This window comes from Papio anubis, chromosome 6 (assembly GCF_008728515.1).
Source record: "Papio anubis isolate 15944 chromosome 6, Panubis1.0, whole genome shotgun sequence".
In the NCBI taxonomy this organism is placed as follows: domain Eukaryota; kingdom Metazoa; phylum Chordata; class Mammalia; order Primates; family Cercopithecidae; genus Papio; species Papio anubis.
This window is the reverse complement of record NC_044981.1, coordinates 138,082,344-138,102,530: the sequence shown is the minus strand read 5'-3', so window position 1 is coordinate 138,102,530 and position 20,187 is coordinate 138,082,344. Positions and strand designations below refer to the sequence as shown.

General features: G+C 34.1%; 1 protein-coding gene across 1 annotated transcript in view; it reads left to right on the top strand.

The window, feature by feature from the left end:
- Positions 1-18,171, top strand: part of RNF217 (ring finger protein 217) — a 136,025-nt gene extending 117,854 nt beyond the window's left edge. The window contains exons 4-6 of the mRNA XM_003898232.5: positions 2,250-2,451; positions 6,983-7,054; positions 8,423-18,171. Of these exons, the coding sequence (XP_003898281.2) occupies positions 2,250-2,451; positions 6,983-7,054; positions 8,423-8,496 (348 nt within the window). The 3' untranslated portion in view covers positions 8,497-18,171. The remainder of the gene's footprint in view (positions 1-2,249; positions 2,452-6,982; positions 7,055-8,422) is intronic.
- Positions 18,172-20,187: the final 2,016 nt, after the last annotated feature.

The window sequence follows — 20,187 nt, the reverse complement described above, 5'->3', positions numbered from 1 at the left end:
AGATAGATAGATAGATAGATAGATAGATAGATAGATAGATAGATAGATAGAGGTGGGAGGAAGGGGGAGAGAGAGGTGTTATCATTTAAGTGAAATTTTTATGATTAACGGCCATTACTAGTTTACAAGCAGCCTCATGAGTTCTTTTGAAATTCATATTGTTCCTTTAAATTGCAGTTTTATATTTTAGTTATTTAGTCCCTAAAACTGAAATACTGCACATAATTTGGAGTTAGGAGCTTCAAAAAATTTTTATTCCTAAAAGCTGTACAACAAGGTTTTATTTTAAAGTAAAGAAAAATTTTTATCTCTCAACCTTTTCATTTCTCCTTTCACAGAGCTCTTCTCTTTTTCCTGGATAATTTTATCCCACCTCCATAATCATTGACCAGTTTTTTTTAATGTAGTTATAAAGGAAATATGCAAAGTTGTGGCCTGTGGCCAAGGCTTGACTGACAAGAGTCAAACAACTACTGAAGGATTTGAAACACTTGTTAATTGTAAAATTCCCAATTGCATTAAAATATTCACTGACACTCTAGTCCCGAAACAACACAATGAATAGAAGCTTACACTAATCAAAATGGTATTGAGAGCGTTTTAAATAAAATTTGTAAGCAGAGAACTCACATATGAATGAGTAAAGATGTGACTTGAATGGAGCAAGTACCTACTGCAAGTGCAAGCTTGTCCAACCTGGGGGCCCCTTGCTGCCCAGGACAGCTTTGAATGTGGCCCAACACAAATTTGTAAACTTTCTTAAAACATTATGAGATTTTTTTTGCAATTTATTTTAGCTCATCAGCTATCATTAGTGTTAGTGTATTTTATGTGTGGCCCAAGACAATTCTTCTTCTTCCAGTGTGGTCAAAAGATTGGACACCCCTGCAGTAGTGAAATAGACTAGTTTTAGGAGGTCTCATTTTAGTAACAGGAGAGCTGGGCAATTGTATTAGTCTATTATCATGCTGCTATGAAGAAATACCTGAGATTGGGTAATTTATAAAGAAAGAGAGGTTTAATTGACTCGAAGGCCGCAGGAAACTTAAAATCATGGCAGAAGGCACATCTTCACAGGGCGGCAGGAGAGAGAATGAATGCAAGCAGAGGAAATGCCAGATGCTTATAAAACTATCAGATCTGAGACTCACTCCTTATCACAAGAGCAGCATAAAGGAAACTGCCCCCATGATGCAATTCCCTCCACTTGGCCCTGCCCTTGACACGTGGGGATTGTTACAATTCAAGGTGAGATTTAGGTGGGGACGCAAAGCCATACCATATCAGCAGTGTAACCAAAATATTATTTATTTTGATTAAATAATGTTAAGTTAATCTATGTTGTCTTTTATAATTATTCATGCAGTGAAGTATGCACAGATAAAGATGGCTCTAATTTATATACAGTATCTTTCCATGAGGACTCTAAGTTGAGTTTCCAATTTTATCTCAAAGTAAAGCCTTGATTATAACATGGTCTCAGTGCTTGAGGCGGTGACTGTATATATACCATGACATGTATATATACCATGCCAGCACTGTATGGTATATATGGTGTACATATATATGTATATATGGTGAACTACCCAAAAATGAAATCCTTGTTACATGATGAGTGAAGCTGTGTTTACATGTAACTTGACTGCAACAATAGAAGAAGGTGCTTAGTTGCACAGATGGCATTGTACAAACAGTTCTACAGACAACACATTTACAAATATTAGAGCTGAAAACTAAAATGATATTGCAAATGCATTTATATCTGCTATCATTTCCTTCAACAAAGAGACTTCTGCTTTTTGATATTTATTCACAAAAACTTTTATGTAATCCTTTCTTTTAAGGAATACTCTTTATCTCTGCCTATTCCCCCAAGCTGGCTCATTCTTGCTGATCATAGCAAAAACAAAATATATTTTCAAAGCATTTTAAATTGCCTTCTAACCACTGAGTTAGGTGTATGTCTGGAAAGATAAATGCGTCTTCCTTGGAATGGGTTTGCTTTTGTATTGGTCAACACAAGTCAACAGATTGAGTACTTGAAATATTATCAAGCTCTGCACACATGAAAGTATTTGGTAAAAAGATAGTCTTGGAGGGTATGATTATAAGCAAATTCACAGCCTCAGGAGTGCTATGAGAGACTCTTATTTTGGTGAAACTGGTAAGTATTGTTTCATAAAATTTGTGATTTTACTTTTTAAAAACTTGACTAACTTTCCTTCTCTTTCCCTCTCTTGCTGATACAGATCCACATCCAGCGAACTGAAGGATGTGACCATATGACCTGCTCACAATGTAACACTAATTTTTGTTACCGATGTGGTGAGAGATACCGCCAGCTCCGATTTTTTGGAGACCACACATCAAACCTCAGTATATTTGGATGCAAATATCGCTACCTCCCAGAGAGACCTCATTTAAGGAGATTAGTGCGAGGGTCAGTCTGTGGTGAGTGTCTGATATGCTTATGGGTATCTTTCCTGGGAATTAAGTAGTGAAAATAGAACTTGGAAATGTGCAGCCATGGTAATTCAGAGCACCTGCCATGTGCCCAGTATTTACAGGAGGATATTCTCTCACCCTTTAAGATTAAAATTTTAAATTTAAATTTTGTTACCAGGACACTACTTATATGAGCAAGTAGATTTTGTTCGAAAAAGCAATTTAGTCATCACACATAGAAATCTCAAGTTATTTGCCTCTTAAATTTCTGAAACCCTGTTGTAAGCCACTTAACAAGAGGGGCCGTGTCATGTATATTTTTGTAATGGACAATATCCAGCAGCAGGTCAATATCCTCCACTCATTCATGGAGGACATGCAATACATTACAGCATGGAGCATAGTCTAGGAAGGCAGGAGAAAGAAATCTACCTTTTAGAGCCCTGTAATAGAGTTCCACTATATCTATATAATTGATAAGTTGTATATATTTTCCATTGTTTTAATTATTAATAGGTAACAGTTAATATAATAATATCAAATGCCCTCAGTGCATACAAACCCAAGTTTAATTATCCAAGTGAATTATCCAAGTGAAAATGCTTTTGTGGATTGACCCCCTCTTCCTCAACAACACATACACAACCCCTTCCCACACTGGCACACAAATACGCAAACAGAAACACAGACACCTGCCCATAGACAAATCACCCTGACCAAATGCCACTGCCTTTGGGTAATACAGGGTTCTTTGACCAAATATTTCTTCTTCTACTCCTCTGGAATGTATTCCATTCCCTGCTGATCTGGAATGTAACCATGTGAGATTTCTTCCCCTTTTTCATCATGTGGATGTCTGTTAGAATTCCTTTTCTGGCAGTGTTTCTCATGTATAGGCAACACTTTTTATCATCTTCCACATTTCCGTGTTCCTTCTACTTTTGCCTAGTTACTTAATGAAAATCTTTATATCTCTCCTTAGCCCTTGATCACTTCATGACTGTCGTGAACCATTTTCCTCCTTAGAAGCGTATGATACCTGATCAGAACAAAGCTGATGTTAGTGATAGATTTCTATGAGGTAAAAGATAGAACATATACATGCAAATGCACTTTCACATATGGAAACCAATGCCGTCATTTTCTAAAATCTATGTGATCTCTATAAAAATATTCTTCCTGAGGTTAATTGAGCATAATTTTCCACAGCCAATAACATTCAATAGTCAAGACTGCTTTTAATGATTTTCCAGTGTGTGCCACTTCTTAATTTGCAAATATGGTGGATGTTATCCTTACATAACCAATATATATGTATTAAACAGACATTGGAGGGATAACTAGGGAATCTAACCTTAACCTCTAATACCATGAGAAAATCAATTGCAAATTAAGTTTTGAGATAGAATCTATTTGCAAATCTGTATATGCAGAGAGCAACATGAAAACACAAAATACTGTATTTTCTGCATTGCCACCGCTAATTTTGTCATGGCAGCGTGTTTCCTTCCATTCCTTATTTTAAACAGAGAAGACATTTATTTGGCTCATGGTTCTGGAGGATGAGCAGTCCAAGATCCAGTGGCTGCATCTGGTGAGGGCCTTTGTGCTGCATCATAGCATGGCAGAAGGACCAGCAAGCCTAGGAGACAGAGAAAATGGGAGCCAAACTTACCCTTTTGTCAGGAACCCACTCCACTGATAACTAACACAATTCTATGATAGTGGTATTAATCCAGTCATAAGGGCTCTGCTCTCAAGACCTAATCACCTCTTAAAGACCCAACCTCTCAGCCTCCTTTTTGGCCTGTCTTTTGTGGGTACACGTGCATGTGTGCACATAAAATCACATCAGGTTAAACCTGTCAAAGTAGGAAGCAGCTGGCTTTAAAATAAACTCTTTCATCCACACATACTTTCCCCACCCCAAGCACAGCTGCCTCTAATTGCTGTTGGACCATAACTCCAAGTGAAGTGGTCCTCCCTCCCCCATCTCCACAAAAAGCAGGAAAAGTAATGTTGTAATTTACAAAGTTACTTACTCCCTGCCATTTCAGAGAGAAGATGGAGTATAGGGAAGCCCTCCCACCCACTGTCCTTGTGTGATGTAACACAACTTGCTCCCTCAGTCTTGGAATACAGCCTCATGTGGTCCTTGGCCAGAGGCAGAGAAAGGGCCTTCATCTCTCACAGCTGAAGGGTTAGAAACATCGTCTTCATTCTATGTGACCTGTAACCACGTGATCAGCTAGAGATCAGAGGTTCTGCTCATATATTATAAAGGAGAAGAGAGATTTGGGGATGATTAGCAGCCTCTGAGGTAGGGGCATCTCCCCAGTGAGGTGTGGGCGTACTGGGAATAAAAGTGGCTGAGGATAAATTTTAAATTCTCATATTACTCCATACAAAAATTCTGAGTTTTTAAATCAAGTCATATAATTTTTAAGAATAGGTCTTCAATTGATTTCTAGATGTCAAATAATTTATATAAACAAAAACAGTGAAGCCGTCTCTGAAAACGAATACCCAGTTAAAAAAAGAGACAAGCCTGGAGCCAGAATTGAAGAAATACGAATAGCCAATACATATGTTCAAAAATATTCAGTGTTATTAGCTGTCAAAGAAATGTAAATCAGAAGTCTCAAAATGAGATACTTTGAGTATTAAGTATTAACTTGATAAAACATCTGCTAACTATTGACTAGCAAATGTTTTATCAAGTTAATACTTAATACTGGACTTTCATGCTTAATGAATTGAAAATTTTGTACAATTCTTTCTCAAATTTGATACTAATGTGAAGTACATTTTGAAACATGATAAATCTAGATAGACTGAAAATGGTTTATGTGCAAGCATAATTTAAAACAGGGAAAAAGGAACAAAAAAGTATAGGAATATTTAAATAAAATATGATATATGGATATGATAGAATATTATTTCAGCAGTTGAATATGATGTTTTAGAACAATGTTACTAACCTAGGAATAAGAGACAGTATGCCCAGTCCCTTAAGACAGTTTCAAAAGTAGATGTAAACATGTTTTGAACGTGGATTACATAATTGGAATAAGCTTATTTCCTATCTGGTTCCTTGAATTCTGCGATGTTTGAGAGGAAAAAGAAAATCAATGCTGTTACTTTTTAGTCATGTTTTATTCTTAGGAAAATATACTGATAATTAAAAGGAAATATGAATGAACAGATTGAGCTATGTCCATAGGAGAAAAACACATTCTTTTAAAATATATGTGCTTATATATTCTAAACTCTTAAGCATCACTTTAAGAGTGTACTAAATGTAATTGTTCAATGGCACTTACTACTTACTTGGATTCTGTCATTGGCAAAAAATATAAATAAAACCCATGTCTAGACATGTTGCTAATTGAATGGCGATCTTTTTAAATTAGATATTTAAAACAGTATTGTATACATACCTGGTCATCTGGTTCCAAAGATCATTTCTTAAGAATAAAAAAGTTAATATGTTTTGACAAACTTCCAACAATAGGCTGTGTTAGTTTCTTTTTTTAATGTAATTGGTTATTCTAAATTACTTACTTAATTTATAGAATGATGTTGCTGTTTCATTCTTAAACTGCCATGTGAGTCTACTGCAAAGTTTCTCTCTCTCATCTCTTGTGGCATTTGAGTTGTGCAGCTCTGAAGCTGTGTCACATGCCTTACGGTTTAAAATACAAAAACAATATGTTATTTATTAGCCTCTTTTTTGTGCCCATGTCTTTCAAAGTCAGTGGGATTCTGATGTTGTACTGTGCTATGTATACTTATGGCTAAAGTTTATCATCACTGCTTAATGATTCATTTAGAAAAGAAAATTCTGGCTGATATCACTTGACATCCTTACCAGCACTTTTGACTTTTTATTTTATAAGTGCTTCCTTTTTCAATTTGTTAAAATGATTCACTTGAGTAACTTTCAACATACTGCATATTTATTTGTAGTTTTCTCTAACATCTTGAAATGTCCCCTTTGTAGTTCAGTCTGTTAGGCGTTCATATTATTAGTTTTCTTTGGACCCAGGATGTAAATAAACCACTTCTTTAGATGTGGGCTTGGACAGAAGCCCTCTGTAGGACCTACCAGCTCTCCATGTTGTGAGCTAACAAGATTTTCCCCTACCAACTCTTCCCCTACCAGCTCTTATGTGCCACTTCTTTCTTAATCTTTTAGCATTGCGAACACTGAAAATGGAAAGGATCTTAAGGAAAAGCACAAAGATTAACTGTCTTGTAGAATACAGTAAGCCAGTTGCTTTGGAATGTTTTTGGTTAGAAAGGATAAGTGATTTATGTTTGATGCATGTGCTCAGGACTTTGGTGAGTTACTAAACTTACACATGTGTATCTGTTCTATAGCTAATCCTGATATATTTCTTAGATATATACAGCCTTAAGTGTAATCAGACTACTTAAAAAATAATATACACTGTGGTATTTAAAAAGCATCACTGTAATTATATGGTAAGTTAGTTTTAAGACGCCTTAAATTATTTTCCCTTTTGTTTTCCAGCTGGAAAATTATTCATTGCACCTCTAATTATGGTTTTGGGATTGGCACTAGGGGCCATAGCGGTTGTAATCGGTAAGAAACACTTCATGTATCTGAGATTAGAATTATCTGAGGGCCATAGAGAGAATATGAGTGTAAATGTAATAATATGAATCAGTTATTAAATGGACATAATTTCTATTGTGTGCCTGCTTTAGATAGAGTACCAGCATATCATTTAAAAGATCAGAGGAGTATGTTTCCTGTAGGATACGTTAGTATGAATTTTTCAGTATATAAACATTGTGATTCACGTATCTTATAAAGCATTATTAACCCTTTTATGATACAAAGTTAATAGAATTAGTATCTTAGGGGAAAAGGCAAGTGGAATAGAACCCAAATTTTCTAATTCTGAGTTCAGGTTAAAGCATCAAGGAAAAGAAGTTCTAGTGCACCTTATGTGTTTCGTTTGGTCCCATAAAAGATGCCATGGATACAAACAGATAATCAGTGTGTACAGGAACATATTCCCAACATACACTTGAGCACTGACAAATAGAAAACCTTGCAGTGATTTGCTTTCATAGTTTTATTTATGCAAGTATATTAAAATACATATTTTAAAGCAGTGATTCTCAGACTCTAACATGCTTTAGAATATCCTCAAGGGCTGGATAAAACACAGATTGCTGGTTTCTATCTGCAGTTTCTGACTCAGTATATGGGAAAAGTCCATTGATTTTTATTTTTAAAAAGTTCCCAGGTGATACTCATGCAGCTGGTTCAAGGACCATACTTTGAGAACTATTGCTTTAATAATTTTAAGCTAAATGCTATAGATAAAGGCTGCTTTGATCATTGTTCCATATATTAGATTTTTTTTTTTTTTTTTTTTTTTTTTGCTAAAAAAAAGATTTTCATGTGTCAACTTCTGTTTAGCAAGTAATAAATGTGCAGGACAGAATTATAAAGCATCTGACATTTAAGTTCTTGCAATGTGAGTTAGGACATTATGAAATAGATATTATTATCTGTATTATACAGTTGAAGAAATTAAGACTTACTAGGACCTCATAAGTGGTAGAACTGGCAATCAAACCCAACATTTGGCTCCACAGCCTGTATTGTTAAGTGATACGCTATACTGCCTGAAACAAGTATGAGTATCATAGTGTGCAAATGGTATGACTGTGGACAATAAAGGAGATTTAAACCAAAGTTTTGATATTTTGATAGGAATCATTATTATTAAACTGGTATCACTGAGGGTGCTAGAAGGGGAGAAAAGCTAAAGGGAAATATTAAAGAATGAAGTATTGTAGAAGTAAATACATTTCATAGCGTAGATGCCTTCCTCTTTTCATGTTCATAGATTGCAAACAAATAAACATGGATATTTTAAAATAGGAAAACCTAAATGCCTCTCATCCTAACTAACTTTAATTGTTTTATCCCTAGGTTTATTTGTATTTCCTATCTATTGCCTTTGTAAAAAACAGAGAAAACGATCACGGACAGGTATGCACTGGTAGCACGCGGATGATTTCATCCAGCTAAGCTGGTTGGAGTAGGAGCGATACCAAATGGTACACCCATCTGTGAGTCACATCTTGAAAAATACTGAGAGGAACCTTCTACCATCTCATCTCCCAGTGATTCTCCGTGGGCCACAATGCCTCTAGCTATGGTGCACTCCCAACATGGTATCCTGTCCTTTCCCTAAACAAATTGCTGCTGCTTTTAAAAAATGGTCACTTTCATAAACTATAAACATCTGTATCATAACTCTGACCTTTGTGGTTCTTGGAAGAAGACACTTTAAGAACCAGTTATCCTCAGAATTCTTCTGAGCACACCTCTTCTGAGAACTGCTTGGACTGTCTTTGAACTCTACACCTCCTTCCAGGCCATCTTGTGAGACTTGGTGTGAATAGCTGAAGTCCTATCTGTACCAACAAGCAAGGCCACTTTTCAGAAGATAAGAGTTCACTGAATGCACCTATTATAATCTGTGGCCCCAGCAGTATAATTTCTTTATCTTTCCAATGTTATAATTGCTAAAAGTCTCAATGTCCAAAAGGGAATGAATGAAAGTAAATTAATGAGAAGAATACTAAGTTACTGAAGTGTATATGTGTAGGGGTGTGAATGTGTGTGTATATAAATATGTATTAAAACTAGGCCCAGCAACCTTGTACTTACCCAGTTCCATACTGCTACACTATTTTTCCACATTTTTGTAGACCTGTTGAAAGATGATGGTTCCTTTGTGGACGTAATTTGGCAATGTATTAAATTAAAGTCAACGTAGACAACAGGCTATTTTGATGCTAAACTTTTCTATTTCTTGCTCTTTCTTTTTGTCACACAAACACAGAAATTTGTGCAATGTCACCCCAAGGAGTATTAAGCTTTGTAAACTGACAAAACTGGCTGCTTTTAGGAAATTCTCAAGATCCAAATATTCAATCTTTTTAAAAATCTTATATTTTGAAATACATGCTTCACTCTATAGATAGATCCTTCACATTGGGATTATTTAATCTCAAAAACAAATTTGCTGTAGAGAACTGCTTAAGCCTTTTTAAAAAAAATCCTATTCTGCTAATTTTTTTAACCAACTTGTAATTATAGATAATTCTGCTTTAGGTCAAGGTCTTACATCATTTAATATCCTAACCCTGTTCTCTCTTGCCTCCTCCTCTCTGTTTTTATTTGTTCTCAAGGTTTTTCATAAAAACAAATACTAGTTTTGAAGGATTTTTTCTTACATTTAACTGCTCAAACATGTAATATTTTGGGGGGCATCTTCTTATGGAGGAGTTAGTTTGAAAACTTTTTATGTTCTTGAGTTTGTCCAATATCAGCTGCTTTTAGAGAAGGAAATAAAAAAGTGAAGGAAATATTTTCAGGAAGTTTTTCTAACCTACGAAAGCTTTAAAAATAAGAAATGGTCAAGTAACTAGACTCTGATATGCCTTTGTTTTCATCACAAAAGTTCATCAGCAAACAGGAAAAAAAACAAAGACCCCTAAAAAGCCTAAAGCTTTGAATTGTCTCCAGATTCTTAAAATTAGTCATCTGTCTTAGATGCACATTTGTCAGCAACCTTGTCTGATTTGAAATAGATGGTATGATAAAACATGCATTAACATGAGTAGTTTGTTTTTGTTGAGCTCCAGAGTGTAAGAATATTTTATTTTTATTTGACATAAAAAGTGAAGTTTACTTTCGTGAATAAGAAGCCAGCATGCTTTCATTCTTTCCAAATAACACAGAATAACTGTACTACAGTTTCTGGATTAGTTGTCTATTTCCACTTAGAGGAGTGTGTGACATTTATGGTTCGAGAATAGCATATTTCTAAAGCAGAATATAATACAAGAAATAGTGATGTCCTGGTTTCACAAACTTATCTTTTCATTCACCCATCCATCCATTTGACAGATATTTATTGAGTGCCTATTTTAGGTGTTCTAGTGTTAAGACTGAAGGAAGGAGAATTTCTAGCCTGTCATAAGAGTACTTAGGTTTTGTAAATTCATCTTTCCTGAACTTAGGCATTAGTTTGGCAATATGTGACTATGATGAACTCTAAACCTAGCTGATCTGTATATGTGTGATGTATATATGTCATATGTATGGTATATATGAAATATTCCCATAACTGCATATGAACACATATGCCATATACATATGTACCAACTGGCTGAATAACATACTCTTTGGTCTTGGATAATCTGTTTTCTAGGTTATGTATCTGTTATCTTTGGCCTACTCAGGGATTTTTATTTCTTTCTTTAAATAACTTATCTTTTGAACATATTTTTATATTATTTAGAAAACTTTCCAATATTCCTGTTACAAAGTGGTGTCTGTTTTCAGTGAAGGCTATTTCACCAATGCTTGAAGTAGTGTGCGCTGTGTTGCACAGGTTTTTCATTTTTCTATTGAGTAGATATTTTTAAATTAACATACACATTTTTCTCCTTAAAGGGTCATATCTATTAGGCCTTTGCCTGCTGGTAACTTAAAATGATTATTTGTGAATTTTTTACTAAGTTTCATCAAGATCTTTAAAAGAGAGAAGAAAATAAAAAGTATTATTTATACGTCAGTGCCAACTCTGAAGGTAAAACAATAGTAGTAACTTTTGGGAGAAATTCTAAAAACTACTTTAAAAAGAAACATGCACATAAAATAAGTATCTTTCTATCCATGGCCTGTCATTTTATATGCTTTTATTGTAAATTTAATATATACTACTTTAAAAAATTGAACCATACAGAATTTATAAAATACAACTTTCTCTGCTTACCCCACCCCTTATTTTCTAGGGGTAACCACTGTTAATGGTTTGGTATGTGTCCTTGCAGACACTTTATACAAATATACAAATAAGTGTGTTTGTGTATGTGTCTGTGTGTGTATTCATTTTATACAAATAGAAAAATATTCTTACTGTGCTACGACTCTTTGTCATTTTATTATATATCAGTAGATACCTTTCCGTAAGTGTTTAAATAGATTTACCTCATTCTTTTATAAATTACTGCATAATCCATTCTAGGGGTATACTTTAATTTATTGAATTGGTCCCCTGTTGAATGGACTACAAGATTATTTTCACTTCTGTATTACAAAGAAAGCAAGAGTGAAGACCCTTTTGCATATAGTTTTGTCACCTTGCGTGAACATATCCATAAGATTGTATATTTGTTTTTTACAAGATCTTTGTAATAAACATTGTAATGTAATTTCAGGAGATGAGGTCATAGAAATAATATGAGACCCTTTTTTGGATAAAAAGAAAGATTGTACAGGAGTGCATAATTTTTAAAGAAAATCATCTTTTGAAGGATAATTCCCTTTCTGCCTGATTAGCCAAATAAATACCTTGCCAAAACTTGCAATAGGAAATCATTTTTCAATAAAAATAAAATTTGAGGAGATGTCTGTCAGATAAAGATGAATTGACTTCCGGATTGCCTCATTTTAAAACTTGAGGGATTTAAATGAAATACTCAAGCCAAATTGGTGATACTTTTCACATTTTTAATAACACTATCCATTTTTGTGTATGTTGCTTGACAGAGGAACTTAATTATGCCATTGTGAAAAGTAGGAAAGAATATGTTGGCAATTATAAATGCCCACAGCAATTCCCAGAAAAATAGATTGTGTATGATTTAGTGATTTGGTGGGATAATTATAAATCATGGAATAATGTATGTATGTGGAGTTAGAAGAGAGGGGTCAAACCTTTTGGTACAAGCAACATCGTGTTGCCACCACCTTGATTTTCTCATAGGTGCTATTGTATCCTAAGAGTAGAACAGACAAGAAAACAAAGATAATTAAACACAAGTCAGGTTACAACATGATATCTGTAATTGTACTTTCTCTGCTGTGGTATCAAGATTCAGTGGTGCTTGTCAGAAAATACCTTGTTCTGTGACACCCACTATCTCTTGAGTCCCAAGGCTCCAACTGAGCCTTTATCTTTCAATCTTACCACCCAGATATATGACCAACTGCTCTCCTAAAAGACCTATGAACCACTGTAATCGTTTCCAGTCCCTGGTGCCCCTCCTCATCCTCATTTTTCTCCATACTTCTGCTATTCTAACTATTCCTCTTCACTGACGGAGAAGAGGAGAGACAGGAGGGGCCAAAAAACTCACTCTGGCATGTGCAAAGCATTAGCATTCCTTCCTGACCTTTGTCAAATGAGGGCACATCTGCCAAGACATCGATTCAGCTGCTCCCTTGTTAAATGAATTTTTTTTAACATTACACTTTTACACTGGCTGTTACATTTAGAGTTATGAAAAATTTAGTGGCCTCTATAAACTTAATTGGCATACTTTATTAAGTATAAAAACAAGAAAATTTATGCCAAAAAACATTTTTAGATTTTGATTTTATAAGCAAGCTGCACATAAGCCTTAATGTGAGTCTTCACATTGGATTATATTTTTATTCTTTCATATTTGTGGCTGAAATCTCTCCCAACTATTGAAAGTGATCTTTCCCATGGTCTGCTTTATTGTTTTATGTTAATATCTGTTATAAACATAGCCTTAAAATTTTGTAATGCACTTTAAAGTACTTGTGCCATTTAAATAATGACAAAGTTAAAGCAATCAATACATACATTTTAATGGAGACAATATACAATATACATATATTTCAATGGAGACAGTAGGATAACAGTGTTAGTTTAAAGAGTGTGTCATCTCTTTAAATTTGGGAGGAATCAGAAGCTAAAGATTTAAAACAAAACATACCTGAAGAAAAGTAGCAATTTCTGAAATTATAGTAATCTTGGAATGGTTATCAGGACCCCAAACCTAGCAAATAATACTCACTAAGTGTCACCTAATATATCTACTTGGAATGTTTGTTTAAAATATTGAGTTAATTTCTACTGAAAGTTTTAACTGCAGTTTCATAATTCATGAGTTCTGTAAAAGAAATCTCCCTGACTAAAAATATGATCAATCAAAACTACCAGTTTTGCATACCAATCCCAAGTTTAAGCATATTTTGTATTTAAAGTTATTATAATTTAATTATGATACTGTCCCCCCTAATATGGAAAATAAGTTATAAAATTCTTTTTTTTTTTTTTTTTTTTTTTGAGACCGGGGTTCTCTCCATGTTGCCCAGGCTGGTCTCGAACTCTTGGACTCAAGCGATCCCTCCTCCTTTGCCTCTGGAGTAGCTGGGATTACAAGCATGCACCTACTATGCCTGTCTTCAAAATCACATTGTTAATTTGTATAGCCACAATTATTAATTTGATAAAACAAATCAGAGTTCCAAAGTTTGGGGAGTATTTTAAGATTGTGAAATGTTACCTTTTGGATGCAAACCAGTGATGCAAACATTTAAAGAGAGAATTACAGTGGGACTCCTTTGTAACTGTAATTTTGAAAATAGAACAAATACACATTTCATAGCCAAAAATTGTGTGGGACTTCTATTGTTACTATTTGTAAGGCTGGAACTTTAGTTGACTTCTTCCAAATCCAAGAAACAGAGTCACAGTAGTGAGACTATTCTCATTGCTACTTTGGAGCATTAGCTGAAGCGTTACTATATCACATACCTTACAAAATCCCTATACATATTGCCAGTTTTAAAATAATGTAATTATGCATGTTACAAACTATATATATCTTTTCGGCTAAAGAACTATTTCAGAATAACAATATGAATGTAAAAGGCAATAATTTTTTTAATACACAAAACATTGCCATTGCCTTTTTTTGTCACTTCCTTTTTTCTTTTAAAAATTTTCATTTGGTGTATCTAACTTTGTATCACTTAAATTATTCAGACTTACTAACACAAGAAATACTTTTTTTCAGTTCTGTGCTATATTGTGTCACTCTATTCCATTATTAATACTAAATGACTTTCCTTGTGAAATGATACCCACATACTTCACCATCGAGCTCCTTTTTCTCTTAAATTTCCTAATTATCTTGATTTTTGCCTTTTCAGTCTTCTTCCCATCTTGGCCAAGTGTGGGATAAATTCTGTCTCGCCCTTAACTCCTTTCACTGTAATGAAATGAATTCAACAAAGAACGCACTCCAGAATTTAGCTCTGGTAGTGAGCATAATTTACCTTGGCTTATTTTATCGGTAAATGGAAATGTATCAGGAGTGCCTGGAACACTTTTCCTCTTGATAGGAGTTGGAGAACACTGCCTAGCCCTCTGCCAAGAAGTAAGTCAAGCAAATGAAGATACCAGTTGGATCAGAGGGCCTAATAATACTCTAAAACCAAGCTTCAGAAATTGCTTCGTGACTGTTGTAAGATCAATATTGTGTTTGCATATTAGTTGGACAGAAAGCATGTGTGGACATTCATCCAACCTGACCCCAGGTCATTCATTCTTCATCCAAAAAGGGTTATAGGTATGGTTTATGGTCTTTGTTTCAGCAAAAAGTCCTACAGCTTGGACTTGGGGTGGATTTACATAGTGTAGCATTTGTATATAAGATTCAGTCATGGATTCATACTCTGTGAACATTGTTAGATTTTTGATAATCTAAAGTAGATCACATTGAATGTAACTGATATTAATCCTATTCTAGAGAAAACATTTGTCATTTGCAAGTGTTTGACTTTTTTATTGATATGATTTAGATATAAGTCACAATGTATTTAGTATAGATTCAGTACATAACAGAAAAGAACAAGGGAGAGGCAGACTGAGTGTTAAAGGACCCCAGAAATTGCTGAAATGTCCTTTTAGATTCTTGTGACTGGCAAGCTATGCTGTCATTGGTTCTCTGCAAATTTGTGATGTGTTCACCTCACCATGTCCCAGCTTGGGAAGTATTATTAGTAATCCAATCAAATTCTTAAAAATAGCACTTTTGTGAATGTATTACTTCTTCAATATCCCAATATATCTGTATTGTTTCAAGCCACTAGTATCTAAATATTTGATATAAATATCTAAATTCTTTCATTTTATAGAAAATTAGCATGCTTTATATTTCTTTATAATGACAATTTTAGATAAAGCATCATAATTTCATTATCAGCGGACAACAAACCCTTCTAAGACCCATTTTTTAAGTGTCATATGGCAACTCCTCAATAACTTTTATTATTTGATCATTTTCATCACAATTACAATCCTCTAGATGGTATTTTAAAAAGTAGACCAACTTTATATTTCACATGAAACAGAATAATTAGTTTGTGTGTATGTGTGTGTGTGTGTGTGTGTGTGTGTGTGTATACATATAAAACCATTTACCTTGACCAAGGACAATGTTACAGATTTTTAATATGAAAATTAATTGACAATTTTGTTCCTTTTAGAAGCAATTATTAACATAGTAATTAGTAAATTCTGAGAGATGACAGAAATGATTTTCTATAGAAGGAACACAACAGTGATGTTAAAATATTAACGAACTAGTTGTTTTGATTCTATTTTAAACAAAATTGTAAGGCATTTTTATGAAACAAATATATTTATATCAATGTATATTTCAAAACTGTGGACAATTAAATTATTCATTCTTTTCCCAAATAGAGTAAAATAATAAAGAGAAAAAAATTGAGTGTTTATCTGTTATTACTGTATATTCAGAAATTACAGTTTTAAGGAATTATTGCCATCTTTTACTTAAATATCAGAATATATTCCATTTTAATTATATTCTCCTTAACAATAGAAAATTAGAAGAAATTTCTTGATTATAAGATGAATAGTAATTTGTACCAGATCTTGTCCATCATTTCATTAGATTGCATATTTTTAGTTTTCTATAAAATTTGTTGCCATTTTCCAAATAAAGTTATAATATTTTTCAAGTTTAAAATGGGCCTGGTTGAAAAGAGATGTCATTGATTCTTTTTAATGATATTGGAAAATATTTATGCAATTTTATTTTTAACTTTTTCTCTATTTCATTAGTTATACTATTAACTTTGATAATCACAAAACTATGTGGAAGAAATCATTCTGAATATATTTTCTGAAAGGGGGTAAATTTTTTTTTAATTAGACAATGTTGATACGTGGAAATCTCTCAAAAGAAATTGCAAAGGAAAAATTCTGTTGAGATGAAATGTTAGGAAATAAGGAGTATCTTAAAAACCTGATTTCTTACACTTTTTAGAGCAATCAACTTATTTCCAAATGATTATTTCATGCTGTTGGTTCCATGAATTGTGTTTTTAGCATAGTATATACTTTTCTTCCATGTTAGCATTTACACTCTGATTGCTGAAAGTAAAGGAAGAAGTTGGTGAATAAAAGCCAGGGAAACTGGGTTTATTCTCTTTTTCCGATAGCACTAATGTATAATCCCTTTAACCTTCCATATGGTGCTTTGTGTGATGAGTATATAACATTTATATATGTTAATAGTGCCTTATTTTTTTCACTTGACTTTATTTCTTATCTAAAGAGCCATATATTTTTTGTGAGTGTTCTTTGGTCCCTCTATTTAAAGTGCTAAGGAGACAGCGTATCTTTAGGGTTGTATATAGGCTGCATTTGCTACCTTAATCTACTGAATTATCTCTAGAACAGCAGGTTAGCCAATGTATTTTTCCTAAATTCATTGTTCATTTTTAAGCTAATCTATACAAATGGATATTAACCACCAGAAATTAAAGCCATTAAAATTGAACTGTACTTTAAAACCATAACAAATGCTAATTAAGTTTAGAACAGGAGTTGAAATGACTCTCAGTTTTATCTATAGCTCCAATTAGGACAAAATTACCAAAAGCATTAAAAATAAAAGTAACTGTATGGTACTTCAGGAATTTGACCAGTTCCTTACAACTTATTCTTGGCAATATTTTGTCAGTAATATACTTTCATACAGATGCTGGAGAACCATGGTGTCTGCAATTTACATGTTATTCATTCCCAGTGAGCTTTATCAACATCAAGCCTTTTTGTATAATATGTTATTTTGCTCTTCTTGATCTGTGCCTTTTGTTTTAGCTTTATACAAAATGCTGGGTTTGTTATATTCTTTATGTATCATAATATATAATTCAACTTTTCCTGATGAATGTATGCTGAATAATTAAAATAAACCATGTGCTTAGAAAAGACAAACACAGGTTGTATATGCAGATATGTGTAAATATTTGACAAAGAAAAAGGAAAAGAATCTTCCTGCCAACAGGTAGGTCCTGCTGGACAGGACCTGAATATTAAGAGATTTTTTTTTTTTAAGCAGTGAAATTTAAAAATCTATTACCTCAAGAATTTTCAGTCAATGTGTCAATGTACTGCTCCTTCTTAGTAAGTACAGTCTCTCGTGCTGCTGGCAGTAAAACTAACCCAAGAGTCAGATCACACAAATTTTAGGGACAAGTCTTTCAAAAGACGGACACCTTGTGATATTTCGGAGTCTAATTTCGGACTTTTCATAATGTCTCAATGACCTTTTGTTGTGGTTGGGCTTTTATAAAAAATTATTTTTGGTTGGTTGCTTTAGAATGGAAGAGTAATCTTAATTATGAAGTCAGATGCATGGAAGAATATAAAGACACTCAAATGAAAACTATAATGGTTTTCAAACTATTTTGATTGTCATCGTACGAGCTATTGTATGGATTACTGTGGAATGCTGTTTACCGCATGATGTGTGCAATACATCGTGCAATGTTATTTAGCAATGCGTAATAAAAGTTTTTAAAAGAGAAAATTCTTGTCTTTTTTTCCAATAGATTTGAATTTTTAAAAAAATTAAAAAATAAAATTTGACAGCAACAAAACTATCATGCCTAGAGTTACTGGAGTAATTTCTACATTGGATTCTAGAAATGGAGGAGCAGGAATGAACCAAGGGTGTGCTTTTGGGAAGGTGGATTGCGTTGTGTTGCTGTGGCATGTTTTGGGGAAAGAGCACAGAATAGTGAAGATCAGTGCGAATATTCTGCATGAGGCATGAAAAAGAAGCAAAGAGTGTGGAAGTAAGAGATTAGCTTAGGGTGGTCATCACTCTCTATAGCAAGGGGCCTATACAGGGATGGGAAAGCGGAAACCACTAAACTGCTAAAGCCAAATATATATGCCTACTCTATAACCTAGCAATTATTTTCCTGGATCTGTCACTAAGGAAAGAATGGCCTTTGTTGACCAAAGAGTAAGTACAAGAATTTTCCTCAACAGTAAAATCATGAACATGTTGTACTATATTCATAGAATGGAATATTATAGAACAATTGGAATGAAAATAATCTTAATTTCTAAAAATTAGAGCAATCCATGCAAAAATACAGCTGACTCTCACAGATACTATGTTAAGCAGATGAAGCCAGGCACAATAGAGTATATATATTGTAGGATCACATTTATATGATGATCTAAAACAGACAAAACTAATCAATGATAATAGAAGTCAGAACAGTGATTACTTTTGGGGTGGGTATTATTGACTGGTAAGGAAAATAAAAAATCTACGATTATAGAAATAGTCTGTTACTTCATGAGGGTGTTATTTGGGAGGCTGAGGCAGGCGGATCATGAGTTCAGGAGCTCAAGGGCATCCTGGCTAACATAGTGAAACCCTGTCTCTCCTAAAAATACAAAACAAAAAATTAGCCGGGCATGGTAGTGTGCACCTGTAGTACCAGCTACTCGGGAGGCTGAGACAGGAGAATCGCTTGAACCCAAGAGTTGGAGGTTGCAGTGAGCTGAGATCGCGCCACTACACTCCAGCCTAGGCGACAAAGCCAGACTCAGTCTCAAAAAAAAAAAAAAATCTGGATCGGGCGCAGTGGCTCAAGCCTGTAATCCCAGCACTTTGTGAGGCCAAGGCAAGCAGGTCACCGGAGATCAGGAATTCAAGACGAATCTGGCCAACATGGGGAACCTGTCTCTACTAAAAATACAAAAATTAGCCAGGCGTGGGGCGGGTGCCTGTAATCCCAGCTACTCGGGAGGATGAGGCAGGAGAATCCCTTGAACCCAGGAGGCAGAGGTTGCAGTGAGTGGAGATTGCACCACAGCACTCCAGCATGGGCAACGGGAAACTCTGTCTAAAAAAAAAAGAAAAAAGAAAATCTGGAATGTATTTCATACTTCCATTTTAAAAATTAGTGGAGCAAAAAAGATACTACATTGTCTTTCTTGGGTCACTAAAATCCTTTGAAAACATGATGTTAACCTTTCAAATGGCATATATTTTAGCTATTTATAGTTTCCACCTATCAGCAGACTACACTGAAAATTCTTGAACAAAAATCTTGAGATAAACCCTTAGTAATGGACTTGCAAGATCAAATTCTGAAAACAATTATGAAGCATGTGCTCCCACATATATCCAAATGATGCCATTTCAAGTTGATGCAAATTTATGCTCCCATCACCAGTTTACAAGAGTATTTATTTCATTTCATTTTCACTAAAACTATTTTATCTCTTTTTAAAAAATACTTGCCAATTTGACAGGTAAAAAATGGCATCTAATCTTTTTAAATCAGACACACACACACAAACACACAGTGCCAAATGTGTTTTCTAAATTAACTTTTCCTTAAATCCATTTGCATTTAGTTCCTTTCATGGTAATAAGCCCTCATAATTTCCTTCTGTTTTCCTATATTTCCAAGCCCCAAGCTGCTATGTTTAAATACAAAAATGGTGATATCTTTTTATTATAGCTACAGTTGCCAACACACACATACATAGAACAGCAGAGACGTATTTAACTTACACA